We start from the raw sequence: 16256 nt of genomic DNA, 5'->3' as shown, positions 1-16256 counted from the left end.
AGCCTTGTGATAAAAACTACTCCCCTGGTAGTCGTCGAAATTCGTAGCTCTTATCGAAATTCATGGACCATAAAGTGACGAGAAGTTGTTGCGTTTGGATACGAGTTTCAGGTTGGTGACGAACGACTGGATATGTGTACACACACATACTCACTGGCTACAGTGAGCCCAAGCCAAGTGGGAAACACGCCACCCAAATGTCGCTCAAATGTGCCCCGAGCACCGATTGCGCCGATTAGTCAGCTGAGGTGCTCGGCACCCAGATATACCCATAATCTTATCAGTTTTTTGGCAGTCCACATACAGGCGGATAGATATGGGTGGGTATCGCTGCTCCATGGAGCTTCAGAGTAGCTGCTCCATGAAGAGAATACTTTCGCCGTATACTGGGTGAGGATATGGGATTATGGACCCGCTACTCTGGCACGGATGTCAGTTGGGCAAGTACGTTTTGGGAGACGGAGCCTCCATGAATGTGCACGTTGTGCGTTGTGAACTGAAAGTAAAGGAAAAGGAAAACTCGAATGCAGTGTGTCACCCATCATAGCAATGAGGTACCGAGTGCCACAATCATGCTAACTCGATGGAACACTACTTCTTCCACCTCGGAGTGGATTGGTCTTTCCTGAACGAGAGTGTGCGCGCTTCGGCTATAAGAAACTGATCGGAAATACCTAACTCGTCGGAATCTAGCAGAGAGATTACCTGGCTAGTCGGCTATTGGTTTCAAAAAAAGAAAAAAAGAAAAAAGAAAAAAAAAAAAACGAAAAAAAACTGTTATTACCGATAAGCAATACGACGAATTCGTGATAGCGAAGTATTTTAGAGAGATACAGAAATCGGTCAGTTTTAGTCAGTTATGTTATTCTTTTGCGTCGGTGTCACCAAATTGTCCCCAAATACCCAGCAATCGTACATGAACCTCGTAAGGATTTAGGCCCATCGCAGTGGATAAAATCAACGGATCATCATGGGCAAGTTCTTCGAGAGACTTTTTCAGAAAAGGGTGAGTCCTCAGAAATTGACACTCGATGATGTTGTGTAATACCGACGGGAACAAACAGTGAACAGTGTTAAGGTTTTCTTCGGTTATGTGCGTGTGTCTCCAAAGCCGTCAACGAATTTCTATATATTAGATAAGCAGCTATAAAGCAACCTCGTTTGTCGATATGCGAGTGGAAAAAGATAGCGTCGCTAAGATAAAGTGGATTGCAACTTTATTATCTTAGAACTCCATCGCACAGTTCTCTGGGTGGATTGAAATCCTGAGTCATTCAAACATGTTTCTAATCTGCTCCAATGGTTGGTTTTTAAAAATATTTGGGTTGTATCCTTTTCAAATTGCGCGACCGACTTTTATGATCATCGTGTGTGTTGGCTTTTGCGCTATTATATTATTTAAACAATATGTGGAGAATATAACCTTTTTAAAATAAGAAGAAATGAAAATTCACATTTTTTATTGGAATTTTTATAAGCAGTTCGGCCCACTTAGCAGAAACCTATGATGTACGTAAAAGTGCCATGTTCATGAATTAAAATTGGTTTGTTTTGACACATAATCAAAAATTCTGTGTGGTACTTTACTTACTCATTTTGTAATCTATCTACATTTAACTTTTCAATAATTAACTTGTGTTTGCTTGAAAGATAAACAACTGCCAAAGTACATAAGCCCAAGTTTTCTGGAAATGAACTTCCTTTTGCAACAATTCAAATGTTCAGTAAAAGTGGTTTAATGAGAAAGTCAGTGCAAGATCTTCAGCAATTGAATTTCGTGAGATTTGATTTGAGTGGGACGTCATCGAATTGACAGTACGCCAAATTAACTATGCACTTTGAACCTATTAGTTGCCGAATGTCTGCCTGAATTTCTTCGTGTGTCGCTACTGACGACGTCAATAAGTTTCGAGCTTTTTATTGGATGCTCGAAGCGAATGTGAAGCTGCGGCAGAACGACCGATTTTTGAAGCTGTGAATGGGAAATGCCATGGGAATGGGAATGGGATTGAGCACGGGTACGGGTATGGGTGTGGGTATGGGTATGGGTATGGGTATAGGTATGGCATCCGAATAGCCGTAGAAATGCAGATCGAGTTCTCAGTGCGAGAACGGCTTTGCACTGGCGCACATCACGCGGCTCTCTTGCGATCCGCTAGTAGTTAGATGTATCTACACAGATGTATCTCGGAAGGACATTGAATGTGAAATAGATAGATGCGCAGTGTGAAGTGCAAGTGGATGTTGTCTATGTAGATTCGTATGCAAATAGGCACTGATACACAGTACAAATGTAGAAGAAATCGATGTGTGTAACTATGTGGATTCAATGGTCGTGGACGTGCACCATAGAACTGTTCAATTGAAGTGTTAAAATTGCCCACTTAACATCGTTTTAAGGTTATACACTTAAGTGTGCTGAGAATAAGTCGATAAATATACAAATGGGTGTATGTGCATTAGGGTGGACCGTATTCAAATGCCCAAAGCCATTGGCTACTTGTGATTGGACTCCATAAACGTAAACAGCAGTGCGCTCTGAACATCCTAACATATCTAGTTAGCTAGTTGGATTACCATAAGCTCCCATAATACGTACAAGATCTATGTGCGACCGAAAGTCGATGAATAAACAATAATTAACAATAGCCAAATAGCGAGTGACCGCATAAACAAGCAGGTGTTTGAAAATGTGATTGCCCCAAAACACGAGAACAGTACGACAAAAGCTACGAAAAATAGAAAAACCATTTTCCATTGTCCGGAAAAATCGGGAAAAAGCTTTGTGAGCGATGATTGGGTGCGTCCGTGGTCACACCGCTACCAAATGCGCCAATCCTGGAATGATGAACCATGAATTTCTTTGGCCATGACCATCTGAGCGGATTTCGACGCATAGATCGGATTGGAGCCCATCGCCAGCTACCGTGGGCGGATCAGGAATCCTTTCATCTCAAAGACGCATTCCTTTGGAATTGGCACAAGGTGTGTGTGGGTCAATTTGTGTTGGGGTTTTGGTACTTCTCCTTTTAGTGCACAGGAAGTGCTTATTGGTCACCACTTCAAGAGTTATCAGTGCTTAATGTGCGATTCTTTGCTATAAGATTACATCTGGCATATGTGGCGTATGCGTGATATTTCAGCTTTATAGTTTATAGTTTAGTTTTATGCATATTAGTTCTGTTATTATTGTTATTCTGTTGGTAAGGTTTAGCTCTGGAATATTTAGTGTTCCGGGAATCTCTTCAAATTACAATTTAATGTTAAATTCGCTAGTTACTCGCGTTTCCATCGATCATTTTAGCAGTATCTTGCCATACAAACAACCTGATGGGCATTCTTCTGCTGGAATGGGTTAATTAATCTTAATAATAAACATTTTGTGGAATTTAACAAACGGTGCCAATAGGCAATAGGCAAAAGGCACTGGCCAAAAATGGACGCTGATTCATAGCGAAACTCGTAAATTTGCTGATAGTTCGAGTTCTTATCTATAGCTTATCTCTATCATTTGTTGTTCAATCATAATTTCGCGATGGACCCTAGTTTATTATATTACTTATCGATTATCTACCTTCTAGGGCTCCAGAGTTAGTACAGGAAATGATTGTCTGCAAATACAAATCGGTGGCCCCCAGGACGCCAAGAGGAAAAGACAAAAGGGCCAGAATCGCATCAAGTCCACCAAATACACACTCATCACATTCCTGCCACAAAATCTATTGGAGCAATTCCGCCGCATTGCGAATTTCTACTTCCTGGTTATGACAATTATATCGCTCTTGATTGGTAAATATAGTTTCGTAATTTATTACTCCTTCGTAACGAGTATATCGTATTTACTTTCTTTCATTCTCAGATAGTCCAGTCTCGCCGATGACCTCACTTTTGCCCCTGGTATTTGTAATCGCGGTGACCGCTGCCAAGCAAGGATATGAAGATATCCTGCGGTATAGAACCGATAATGTGGTCAATTCCTCGCCAGGTGGGTGGAAAACAAACTGCTACAAATCCGATTCGATTTAAACAAGGGCTTCATTTTTAATCCTTTAACACTTTAGTCACTGTCATCCGGGATGGCAAGGAGGCGATCATCAAGTCGCAGGACGTCATTCCCGGAGAGCTGATCGTCGTGGAGCGGGACTGCGATGTGCCGTGCGATCTCGTGCTGCTGCGGTCCACCGATCCGCACGGCAAGTGCTTCATCACCACGGCGAACCTGGACGGGGAGTCCAACCTGAAGACGCTGATGGTGCCGCGTGACCTGCCCACCGTCGACCTGCCGGAGATGCACAAGCTGGGCATGATCGAGTGCGAGACTCCCACCACCGACCTGTACAGCTTCAATGGCAAGATCGAGCTGAAGGGCGGCGAGGGGCGGGTGCTCCCGCTGTCCGCCGAGAATGTCCTGCTCCGCGGATCGCGGGTGAAGAACACGGAGTGCGTCATCGGCTGCGCCGTCTACACGGGCATGATCTCCAAGCTGCAGCTGAACAGCCGGCTCACCCGGAACAAGAACGCCTCCAGCGAGACGTACATCAACCGCTTTCTGATCGTCATCCTGGTCGCCCTGATCGCCATCGTCACGCTGCTCTACTTCCTCAAGAGGTGCGTTCATCCTGGGCTGCATCCTCCTCCTGGGTTCATCCAATTCATTCGATTCGCAGGTACAACGAACTGTTTGTGATACCCAAGCTGACCTATCTGGGCGACGCGACGGACAGCTACAGTGTGAAGCAGTTCCTGCAGGACTACCTGTCCTTCCTGATCCTGTTCAACTACCTGATACCCATCTCCCTCTACGTGACCATCGAGCTGCAGCGCGTCATCGGCAGCTGGTTCATGGAGTGGGACCTCGAGCTTTACGAGCCTGAGACCGATCAGCCCTGCGTGGTCAACACCTCCAATCTGAACGAGGAGCTGGGCCAGATCAACATACTCTTCTCGGACAAGACGGGCACGCTGACCAAGAACGAGATGAACTTCCAGCAGTGCTCGATAAGTGGCAGCAAGTTTCTCTTTAAGAAGACGCGGCTGGAGGATGAGGAGACCAAGGCGCTCATCGACATCAATAAGTTCTCCGTGAGTCTCTTCTAACGCTATACAAGTATATTAAATGCCACTAAATGTCTTGGTCCTTGCAGGCCAGTCAGCGCGTCTTTTTCCAGGCCCTGTCCATATGCCACACGGTGCAGGTGGCCTCCGGATCGCTGGAGCAGGCGGATGCGGGCTCTGCCAAACGGGAGCCAGTGACGGCCACCAAGTCGGGTCCGTCGCAGATGTACTCCATTCCGGACATCACCGAGGAGAGCCACAATGCTAGTCAGCAGAGCGAGCTGAATGTGAGCCACACCATCGACAACTCGGTGTCGGCGCATCCCAATGGGGCCAGTTCCACGACCATTTCATCCGATGTCAATCCACTGTTGGTCTCCGACGACGGCTATGACGTGGAGCCTCGCAGGCGTCCGGTGGTGGTCAAGCGGAGTCCCAACTTTGCGCGCTCCAATCGGATGCACAGTGGTGCCGCCAGCGAGCTGACCACTGTCAACCAGACTGATCCCAATGGGGCCACCAACGGCGTGGAGGCGGCACCCAACTTCCGGCCCATCTCGCTGCAATTCCGACGATCTACCTCAGAGAAGGATCTGCAACAGTCCTGGGAGGCGCCCAATGCTCCGGCGCCGGGTCACCGAAGGGCCCACTCCTATGGCGCACCCAATGCCTACCTCACGAGCCCGGTTTCCACCAGCACCCCGCCGGCCAGCGTGCTCTTTCGCTCCCCGAGCACCACCTCCCGGGAATCCTATGCCGCGCCCACCTTCACCCGACAGCCCACCATCCTGGTGCGGGCTGAGTCTCAGCGCCGGAAGAACGAAATCCGCGACTTCATATTGTACGTGACTTAATTGTGGGACCAGCTGCCAGCTGCTTTGATTTCACATCCCTTTCCACAGCACCTTGGACTACCAGGCCTCCAGTCCGGACGAGAAGGCCTTGGTGGAGGCGTGTGCCAACTTGGGCATGGTCTACACCGGAGACGACGACGAAACACTCCGCGTGCGCATTGTCCCGCCCCACATGGACTACAAGCGGCCGTTCGCCAAGCCCAGGGAAGAGACCTTCCAGCGCCTCCATGTCCTGGAGTTCACGTCGGACCGCAAGCGCATGAGCGTGATTGTCCGGGATGCGGAGGGCAGCAAGTGGATCTACACCAAGGGCGCCGAGAGCTATGTCTTCCCACTCTGCGCCAACAGCTCGGCCGATCTGGTCTCAAAGACGGACGCGCACATTAGTGACTTCGCCCGACTGGGATTGCGCACACTGGCTATCGCCAGGCGGCTGATCACCGAGCAGGAGTACCAGGACTTCCTCGCGGAGCTGGCACAGGCCAACAGCTCCCTCGAGAACCGGAAGCAGCTCAGCGAGCAGTGCTATGCAAAGATTGAGAGCAGTGAGTATGAGTGGCATTCCTGATAAGGCGATGGATATTCATTTCTGTGCACAGATCTGGATTTGCTCGGTGCGACCGCTGTGGAGGATGCGCTGCAGGACGACGTGGCCGATACGCTGGTGTCCCTGCAGGCGGCTGGCATTAAGATCTGGGTGCTAACGGGCGATAAGGTGGAGACCGCCCTGAATATAGCCCTGTCCTGCGGACACATTCCACCCGACGCCAAGAAGTACTTCATCATGGACTGCAAGAACAGGGAGGAGATGCTGCAGCACCTGAACGCCCTGGACCGCGAGATCATCTTCGGCATTGGCCAGCAGTGCGCCCTCCTCATTGACGGCAAGAGCCTGGGCGTGGCCTTGTCCGAGGCCAGCTCGGAGTTCCGGGATGTGGCTGTCAAGTGCACGGCGGTGCTGTGCTGCCGCCTTAGTCCGCTGCAGAAGAGCGAAGTGGTGTCGCTGATCAAGTCCTCCAACGAGAACTACAACACGGCCTCCATTGGCGACGGCGCCAACGATGTGTCGATGATCCAGGAGGCCCACGTGGGCATTGGCATCATGGGACGCGAGGGCAGGCAGGCGGCGCGTTGTGCGGACTTTGCCTTTGCCAAGTTTTGCATGCTCAAGAGGCTGCTCCTCGTCCATGGCCACTACCACAGTGTCCGGCTGTCGCTGCTGGTGCTGTACTTCTTCTACAAGAACATCGTCTTCATGGGCATCATGTTCCTGTTCCAGTTCCACACGCTGTTCTCCTCCTCCTCCGTCTACGACTCGCTATTCCTCACCTTGTACAATGTGATATACACCTCGCTGCCCATCTTGTTCATAGCCATCTCCGAGAAGCCGTACACCGAGGACACGTTGATGAGGTAACCTCTATGCAATAGTCCATAAAATTGACGCGCTAACCGTGCCACTTGAACAGAACGCCGCAGCTGTACAAGAAGAACACGGACAACAAGCAGCTCCACTGGCCGTACTTCCTCATGTGGGTCCTGTTTGCCATCTACCACAGCGTCATCATATTCTACTTCGCCTTCTGCCTCTTCCACTACAACAACGTGATCCTGAACTACGGACAGACGGTGGCCTTCTCCTGCTTCGGCACCCTCCTCATGTGGACGGTGGTGGTTGTCGTGAACCTGAAGCTCTGGCTGGAGTCGATGTACCTGTCCTTCTGGTACATATTCACCATTATCATCTCCATTTTGGGCTTTGTGGTCACCACGGTCATCTACAACGTTATCAATCTGTGAGTGCTCCCATTTCCATGTAATGGTTCCATGTAATGTAATGTGTCGCATTCCAGGGACTACGACACCGACATCTACTGGGCCTACAACAATCTGCTGGCCTCACTGCCGGTCTGGCTGTGGATCACACTGACCTCTGTGGCCTGCCTGGTGCCCGACTACACCATCCGCATGCTCCAGAGGGCGCTCAAGATCAGGAGTTTCAGCATCTTCCCCGGAAAGCAGCGGAAACTCCAGATGCGCGAGAAGTTCGAGTCCACGTACTTGTAATCGACGATAGGCTATAGTTTTTATACCCATAACTTATTTATTGCCCCCTATGTATACATTTTTTTTGTTAGATAAACACATTTTTGTTGAAAGTTTGCCTGAAACTCGGTTGATTTAAAGCCATTTTCTACAGCAGAACCTTGAAATCGCATGCTCCCCCACTCGCAATCAACTAGGAATACGATATTTTATGCTGATAACATGTTTACCATTATCTCGGCGACTCACTGGGTGCCATTACACTTGGAAAAGCGTCTAGTTCCCACCAAATGCGAGCGGTCCTCCACTGCATCCAATCTGATGAGCTGATATCTTTTAACCCAAACTGGCATAAAACGAAACCCCATTCTTATCACAGCTTGGCCGCTGGCCCAGTTTGGCTGCCCTAAGTAGGGCGATCCACGTAGGGCAGCTGTTGGGTCGACCATAGCCACTGCCACGCCCACTCCCGCCCATTACATTGCTATCAGGTGGCCGGGGAAGACCAAAAGTGTTCATTGATAATGGTATCTGCCTCGCATTCCGAATGTGTTTGCTCAACGGGAGATATGAGCACTTGCAGGTACATATACATATATAGGCACATATAGTCGCATTCTCTGGCAGATCTGGTGACGGCCACGATCTCAGTGGACCCTTGGTGGCTGTGTTTCCTGGTCGACGCAGAGTGGTGCCAAGTTAGTGGTCAATAGGAATCGGTTGCGCTGGCATTTCGAAATAGTGGTAATCGCACCATGGCAGTGCTATCAACTCGAGGTTGTCGTGTAGATTCCATGGACGCCCTAATGCCAACACATGTGCAGAGCTATATCTGAGCCACGTCCGTGTGTGCCGCGTATGACTATGCCGAAGGCAGTGGTTAATCATTTTTGGCTGAGTTTAGTGTGCAAAGGGTGGAACTCGCGGCACCAGCGAATTCGCTGATCGAAAGTTTCCATTCAATTTCAATTTCAATTCAAATAATGTCTCTGACCAAGTCGTCGTCGAGGAAGGAGCTAGCTGAACAGAACCAGAACGGCAGTCAGCCCAAGTCGACGACCATAGTCAAGTATGAGAAGTCCTCGTGCCTCTTCTGCAACGAATGGTTCGATGCCCAGACATTCACGGTTATAATCGCCCAACCTTTCAGTACACCTTTGATTACTATTACATTACTCCCCTTTGGATGCGACTGCAGGAACACCTGATCCACTGCGGCCAGGTGCTGGAGGAGTGTCCCAACGGCTGCCAGGCCTTCATCCCCCGCATCCGGATGCGATCCCATCTGAAGGAGTGTCCCCGCAACCAGCACCATCTGGGCAGCGAGCAGCGCACGAGTGTCAGCATGGATCGCCTGGATCGCCTGGATCGCCTCGATCGCCAGTCGGATCAGCGTCTCCTGGTCATCGAGCAGGACGTGGCCACCATTCGGTCCGTGCTCAACGAGGAGATACGACAGCGCCTGCACCTCATTACCGATGTGGGCAACATTCGTAAGCAGAACCAGGTCGTCGAGGACTGGACCCGCGAGACCGAGAAGGCGATAGACGATCTGCGTTGCCAGACGGAGCAGGAAACCAGCCGCAAGGCCTTTGCCATCGAACAGAACCAGCTGGATGTCCAGTACTGCTGTGATATCACACAGGTGCGTTAGTGCTGCTTGATGTCGATGTATCTACACTTTAATATGTGTTACCCATCCGCATCGTAGTCGTTGAAGGAGCAAGTGCAGTCCCGGCTGGATGAGGCCCAAAAGCTGGTCAACCAGCTCTCGGCGGACGTGACCTGCCACCAGAACCAGCTGAACGACAACATCCTGAAGCTGGAGGAGCTGATCTTTGAAAACGAGAGGCTCAATCGGTAAGTTCCTGGGCTAGTCAAGTGGAACCATGTGATCGTCCTAAAACAAATCCCTAGGGAAAAGTTCTTTCAGATCGAGGAGTTCCTGCAGCAGATCAACGAGGACATCAAAACAAAGCTAGGCAACAGCGACTATGTGACCTCGAAGCAGGCCACCTTGGACTACGAGGTGAAGAATGTGAAGAACATTGTCTGCGAAACGGAGGAACGTTGCGACAAATTGGATAGAGCTCTGCATCAGACCTTGCAGAATATCTCCGACTTGGAGACGCAGATGGCCATGCAGCAGCGTATTGCCAGTGTCCAGAATATTAGGGGTATGTTTCTGCCTTCTGCCCAGTCTAGTGATTCGAATCTAACGCCACGCCTTGCAGGACACTTGATTTGGCGCATCAAGGACTACTCGAAAAAACTGGAAGAGTCCAAGCAGTACGACACCATTCTCCATAGCGCCATGTTCTCCAATAAAGCCTTTGGCTACGCTCTACGGGTGAGTTGATGTCGAATCTTGGCTGGATGCACGATTTATATGGAATTTATATGCATGCACATCGAACCCCCCACCAGCTGGACATCTACTTGAATGGCAAGGGCACCTGGAAGGGTAGGAATATGATCGCCTGCTTGAATGTGCTATCCGGAGAGTACGATCCCCTGCTGGCCTGGCCCTGCCGCCTCCAGGCCGAGATCATCATCCGGGATCAGTGCTCGAATGCGGCGGATGCCGAGGATTATGTGAAGACCATCTTTGTGCGCAAGAAGAGCGACGACTTCATCCAGAGCAACCAGTACTTCCATATACCCCACAAGGTGATCACCAGTCGCAGCTATCTTCGCAACGATTCCATGTTCATCGAGGTTCGCGTTCTCAAATAAAAGCCATGCAGGATCGCATGCCCACCCAGGATCGATAGGGAAAAATGCCATCAATGATTGCCACATACATATGTCATAATTTATTACATTGAGAGCGAACTAGCAGTTAAAAAACCCGCTTACAAACACGAGTATGTGTATATAGTGTATAAGTGAATACAATCGATCCATCGGTTCAATATGTGTATATTCTAGTGTGTCATTGCAGTTTTAAATGCTGTTTTCGAAGAAGGCAATAGTCACATTGAGGCACTGTCGAGACGAAGTCGGTAGAAAGCATAGCTTTTATTGCAAACATTTCCGAGGTCACTTGCTAGGATATGAGAAACTCCGTTCGTCGTTCGTTGCTCTAGTCGTTTCAAACGATTAACAAGTGACTTCCCAGAGGAACTTCCATAATAATTGTCTTTGCGCACGCGCTTAAATACAAAGGTCTTTTAATAAAACACCGTAGGTTCCCAGGTTCATTTCTTTAAGGAGGTATCAAATGTCTGATCCCGTTCAGGTATTACTTGTGAGCTCTTATAGTCTATGTTGTGGTTCATAATTGTCTGGCTTCGTTGGCGTGTATGTTGTATGCATGTAATGAACGAATACATAGCGGAGATAATACATATTCGAATAATTGATTTCACGTCGGATTTGGTTTGAATAATACATATATATGCGGAGATTCTTAAGAGGAGCGCTGTTCACCCACCAGGGCGTAGAGGGCGTGCTTGTAGTGGCCCGAAGTATCGCCCTGCAAGCGGAAGTTTATGTGATTGTAGATACTCGTAGTGGAATGGCATACACCTTACCTTGATCCAGCTCTTGAGGGACTTGCCGTACAGACGTTCGAAGGCCACCTTAATGTCCGTCATGTCGATCTGAAAAACGTTGGAACATCCTAGAGCCGTCGAACTTGAATGATGCTTTATAGGTGTGCTTACCTCGCTGCGCGTGATGATGACACGGATCAACTGGGTGTCATTGGTGCCGATTCCGGCCATCGCCTTGTGCAGGCGCGAGGCAAAGTATTCGGCCTTGTTGGTGACGCACCTGTAGATGGCAATCAGGCCCTCCATCACATCGCCGGAGAACTCCTTCTTGATGGCCTTCTCCAGCGAGTGGCCAGTCATGCCCTCGTACTCTTGGAATATCTGCAGTAAGGTAGCATTAAGTGGGGTGTCAGTTATGTACCCAAGTGCTCAAGCATCAAGCAGCATACCAGTTTCAATTGTTGGTAGTTCCTCTGGCAGAGGATCATGTTGAACATGCTCTCATCGGTACCGACGCGCAGTTCCCCGGCCTTCAGGAGCTCCCTGGCATCGTTTTTGGCCGCCACGAGATCCACGCGACCACTTTCATCCCGCGCCGCCGTGCACAACGAGGTGAGCAGCCGCTTGAAGTTGCCCGACGTCTCCGACTTCAGTTCGGACTCCAAATGGGCGCCGTACACTACGCAAGATTGGCAAATCGAAGTCCACATTAGCACAATGAAAGAGGATAAGTCAAATGGATGATGAACCCACATCGTAAGTACTGGTTTTTGATCGTATTGATCTCCATGTTGGACAGCGTGCAGAGGATCTCGATGAGGACCTCCTCGTCGGTGCCCAGGCCAGCCATGGCATCGTTTAGCTCGGCGCAGTAGTAGTCAACGATGGGACGCAGCAGGCCGACGAGGAGCTTCTCAAAGTTGCCGCTCGTCTCCGACTTGATGTCCTCGATGAGGTCCTTGCCGAAGTGAGTCTTGAACTGGCGCTGGATCTCCTGGCGCTGCTCGTTGGATCGCCGGCAGATGATGTTGATCAGGGCGTCCTCGTCCGTTCCAAAGCCCTTCATTGCCTTGCGCAAGTCGTGGGCATCCTTGACGGCATCGAAGATTGCGGCAGGCACCACAGTGGGAGTTCCCTGGAACAAACCAGCAAATATCATTTTGAAATTGAGCTCAAATCTCATGGGTATGATGAACATGTTATTTTTCAACCCGCCCTGGAACAAATTCTACCGATGGGGGAATGCGATTGGTGTGGACTTGAGTGCCAATATTTGATGACCAACCTCTCTGTGAGCTGGGAGTGACCGATGCGCGTGCCCCTGACCATTCCCATGCCCCTGTCCATGCCCATATCCCTGTCCATGTGCATATCCATGCCCATGATCATGTCCATGTCCATGTCCTTGTCCTTGTCCTTGTCCGTTTCCGTAGCCATAGCCCGCATCATATCCGGCTGTCATGGCCGGTGTGTATCCACGATTCGTGGGATAGGGACTGTTCGCAACCGGTGGCTGCTGATAATGGGTATGCGATGGAGGAGCGTATTGTGCCGGATATGGATTCGAGTTGGGATAAGGTGGATAGGATGGAACGGCGGATGGGTACGGTGCCGACATGGGTGGATAGGGAGCAGGAGCTCCGCCTGGATATTGATGATGCTGCTGAGGATGCATATGGGACGTTGGCTGTGAGTGCGGATGTGGGTGTGGCTGGGAGGGTGGTGGGTATGGTGAGTTCTGCTGCATCGGTGGCTCCCAACCAGCTCCAAAGGGCGCCCGAGGTGGCTCGTGGTGGTTAGTAGAGGTAGGGGGGTGCGATGGCATTCCAGAACCCTATAAAAGTCAGAAAATGTACAATTCAAGATGACTCCATGGAGCTGATTAAACACGGAGCTCACACAAATGGCATCTATCGCTTAGAAAAATGGATCAGACTGAACCAAATGTGTTAATCGATCTCACCCGAAAAAATTATTACAATTTTATACCAAAAAGTATGTTATACAAAAAGTTGTTTATAAAAAGTATGGTGAATATATAATGAAATAATAAAAAAAGCACATTAACATAATGGGTGATGCTTTTATAACTAAAATCTACAGGATGTGCATTCAAAACTTACGAAGGGATACATTTTGAGGGAGATTCTATTCTGTGGATAATTTCCGGTGATTGAGATTCAGTACTGGAAAAGAGCAAAATAGGAATTATGCGTTTCGTTAAATTGAAAATATTTACAAACATGCACATGTTCAATGTATAGTTTTAATATTTAATCAGTTGTTATGATCAACACGCTTATTTGGCTATAATACACATGGGAACATATTTTTAGCAATATGGTATGGAGTTCACAAAAATGTACAAGCGGAAACTGAACCGATAAGATTACACTGCGCAACAAAACGTGCTAATGGACAAACCAAACAATAATTCTTCTTAAAATAGATCTTAATTGTATGTGTGTATATTTTGATATCCAATCAAATTGGTTCGACTTATAGAGTGTTGGAGTGGGGAATGCTGCAGTCGATAGGAGCATTTTTACAGGGTATGCCTTATAATTTAAGCAATTAAGAGTGACATGGCTTTACGTCATTTATAGGATAAGGACATCCGGTTTTGTTTAGGGTGGGGACTTACAACAAAAATAAATTACCCCATGCTGCGTCTTTAAGATATGCAAATACGATCCAATGGAAAATTAAATTTTATTAAGTTCCTGCCCAATAAAACAATCCAATAAGCAATCAAATTTTGCGAAAAGCCGTCCCCAAAGACCTTATAATGGTTCCAATGAAATGTCGCCAATGTTGACTTTCGCCACATGTATGGTACACGCATTTCTGGCTCGCAATAAACTTGCTTACATATATAAACTTTGGGTTTTCCCTTTACCCATATATGTACATATGTATGTAATGTATGCGCAATATAGCTGCGGGTCATGCGTGCGACTTGTAATTTGTAATTTTTTGCTTCAGTGGGACGCCCCTGACTTTGTGGGAACGGAGACAAGTGCTAGGCCTGAATATGTATATAAATATATTTGCGCAATGATTTTTGTAAAGCCTTTCTTGAAAACTTTTTAATTGATAGATATTAACAACTTATAAACAATGTATTCTGGATTGGTATATAAGTCTACCACTTGGTTAAATATTCAACCGAAAAGCCAAAGAAACTATGTTTGGAAAAGATTTCAATGGCACCTCGCAGCGCAAATAAACAGAACAATGGCCTTATTGACTTCGCCGATTTCTGCGGTCCATTATCGCCGGAAAAGCCCGGCTGTTTCCAAGGCAGCAGAACAATTTACTCACTTCGAGATGATTCATCTTAAACTCAAACCCACGTCAATAAAGTTTACTCGTGCGCATGCATAAGTATCTATGTATACTAATTGAGTCATGCTTTTACAAATGGATCGGACGAAAAGTCTCCTGCGAATTCCTGTGAATTCATAGTCAGGTATTTCGAAAATTCACGAAATACAACTTTTTAGAAAAGCCTTCTTTCATCAGTTATTGTTGTACATAGAAACCTAGCATGATATCTTTCTTTTGTTCTGTTTATTGCACTGTGAATTCTAAGATAACGGCTTGAAATTTGAGGTGCGTTTAAATGCTTTTGCGAAGATCAAGATTCGGGGAAATTTATCGTTATCATTTTAGTACAACCTCTTAACAGCGCACATGAGAGAGCAAGAGGTCAGAAGATTGGCATACAAATGAGCCTCATGTGCACATCGCTACATACATAGATACATAAGTGGGTTCCTATTGCGTATCATAATTTATTAGATGGTAATTATTTACTAGCAAGGTCGCAATCAACAGATGGGTAAAACGCACACCAGTGCAGCACATCAACACGTGTCAGTGCCGGTGTGCGTTCGTGTGTGTGTATGTGTATGTGTGAGTAGTTGCATTTCAAGATATAATTGTATCGTTGTATCTAAAGATACCAAACGAATGTTTCTATTGCAGGTTACCCCGCCACCAGTCGTACGGTCTATGTCTTTTTGCTCCGTAGATACACACACAGGCACACAAATAAACAGAGTCTTAAAATTACAATTTCACAAGTCTGCAATACAGTTAATAGTGTTTAACAGCAATAAGAACACGCATGTTTCGGGAAAACAAATACTCAAAAAAAAACGCCACAAATTATAATGCTTTTAATTACTTTAAGTATCTGAAAACGCGACGTTGGCACTCTGCGGGTATTTTGTAATGCCGAAGCGAATTTATGAACTGACATACCGCCAGGGCGGTACAACAGGTAGGTTGTTACTTTCATTCGATAATCGATAGGCGTGCCCTTTCCAATCGGAGTATCGATGGTTATCGAGTAGCCAGTCTTGTCACATTTTTATTGACCTTTAGAGGTTTCGTTATATGCAACGCGTAGTTACATTAACTAAGTATTAGTTTAATACTCGCACTTTAAAGAGCCAACGTTGATGGTAACAATTCGTTGATTAAATAATTTAATCATTACATCTATAAGAGAAGTTCATTTTATGGCATCGATTTTTGTATGTTCCTCATATTTTCTAAGCTACAAGCGGTAAATTAAAATTTTGAACTATCTGCCGTATTGAAACTTCCCTTTATTAATTTTAAATTAAGCTATTAAGTCAAAACTATTAACATGTGCAGAATTTCGTTGGTAGAAGAAAATACTAAAATACTTAACGTTCCAAAAGAAAACTATAGACATTTAACGTACTGTACGTAATTTATGTATAATTTTTAAGTAGAGGTTTTTATATATATTTTTTTTTTGAAAAGCTAT

General features: G+C 47.2%; 3 protein-coding genes across 7 annotated transcripts; 2 read left to right on the top strand and 1 right to left on the bottom strand.

The window, feature by feature from the left end:
- Positions 1 to 312: 312 nt before the first annotated feature.
- Positions 313 to 8021, top strand: LOC6550565 (probable phospholipid-transporting ATPase IF). Of its 2 annotated transcripts, none has more exons than XM_026982266.1 (10): positions 313 to 1006; positions 3582 to 3789; positions 3860 to 3985; positions 4062 to 4608; positions 4668 to 5082; positions 5145 to 5896; positions 5958 to 6454; positions 6509 to 7322; positions 7379 to 7705; positions 7763 to 8021. In XM_026982266.1, exons 1-10 carry the CDS (start codon positions 971 to 973, stop codon positions 7974 to 7976), a joined length of 3936 nt encoding a protein of 1311 aa, XP_026838067.1. In that variant the 5' UTR covers positions 313 to 970; the 3' UTR covers positions 7977 to 8021. The 2 variants fall into 2 exon arrangements, with proteins under 2 accessions (XP_026838067.1, XP_026838066.1); XM_026982265.1 differs by lacking the exon at positions 313 to 1006 and adding an exon at positions 2108 to 2985.
- A 538-nt stretch (positions 8022 to 8559) lies between these two features.
- LOC6550564 (TNF receptor-associated factor 3) lies at positions 8560 to 11137 on the top strand. 3 transcript variants are annotated; one of them, XM_015155244.1, is made up of 6 exons: positions 8560 to 9024; positions 9154 to 9600; positions 9667 to 9815; positions 9873 to 10132; positions 10190 to 10305; positions 10383 to 11137. In XM_015155244.1, exons 2-6 carry the CDS (start codon positions 9229 to 9231, stop codon positions 10689 to 10691), a joined length of 1206 nt encoding a protein of 401 aa, XP_015010730.1. In that variant the 5' UTR covers positions 8560 to 9024; positions 9154 to 9228; the 3' UTR covers positions 10692 to 11137. The 3 variants fall into 3 exon arrangements, with proteins under 3 accessions (XP_015010730.1, XP_026837759.1, XP_001977942.1); XM_026981958.1 differs by having other exon boundaries at positions 9106 to 9600; XM_001977906.2 differs by having other exon boundaries at positions 8560 to 9082.
- On the bottom strand, positions 10746 to 15774 carry LOC6550563 (annexin B11). Of its 2 annotated transcripts, XM_001977905.3 has the most exons (8): positions 15645 to 15774; positions 13576 to 13638; positions 12738 to 13286; positions 12206 to 12587; positions 11902 to 12131; positions 11624 to 11833; positions 11492 to 11560; positions 10746 to 11433 (listed from the first exon to the last, which is right to left on the bottom strand). In XM_001977905.3, the coding sequence occupies exons 2-8, from the start codon at positions 13585 to 13587 to the stop codon at positions 11368 to 11370; spliced, it is 1518 nt and encodes a 505-aa protein (XP_001977941.1). In that variant the 5' UTR covers positions 13588 to 13638; positions 15645 to 15774; the 3' UTR covers positions 10746 to 11367. The 2 variants fall into 2 exon arrangements, with proteins under 2 accessions (XP_001977941.1, XP_015011237.1); XM_015155751.2 differs by lacking the exon at positions 12738 to 13286.
- Between the last annotated feature and the right edge of the window lie 482 nt (positions 15775 to 16256).

This window comes from Drosophila erecta, unplaced genomic scaffold, assembly GCF_003286155.1.
Source record: "Drosophila erecta strain 14021-0224.00,06,07 unplaced genomic scaffold, DereRS2 tig00000126-arrow-pilon, whole genome shotgun sequence".
NCBI lineage: Eukaryota > Metazoa > Arthropoda > Insecta > Diptera > Drosophilidae > Drosophila > Drosophila erecta.
Note: the sequence above shows the minus strand (reverse complement) of the source record. Positions and strands in the feature narration are given on the sequence as shown.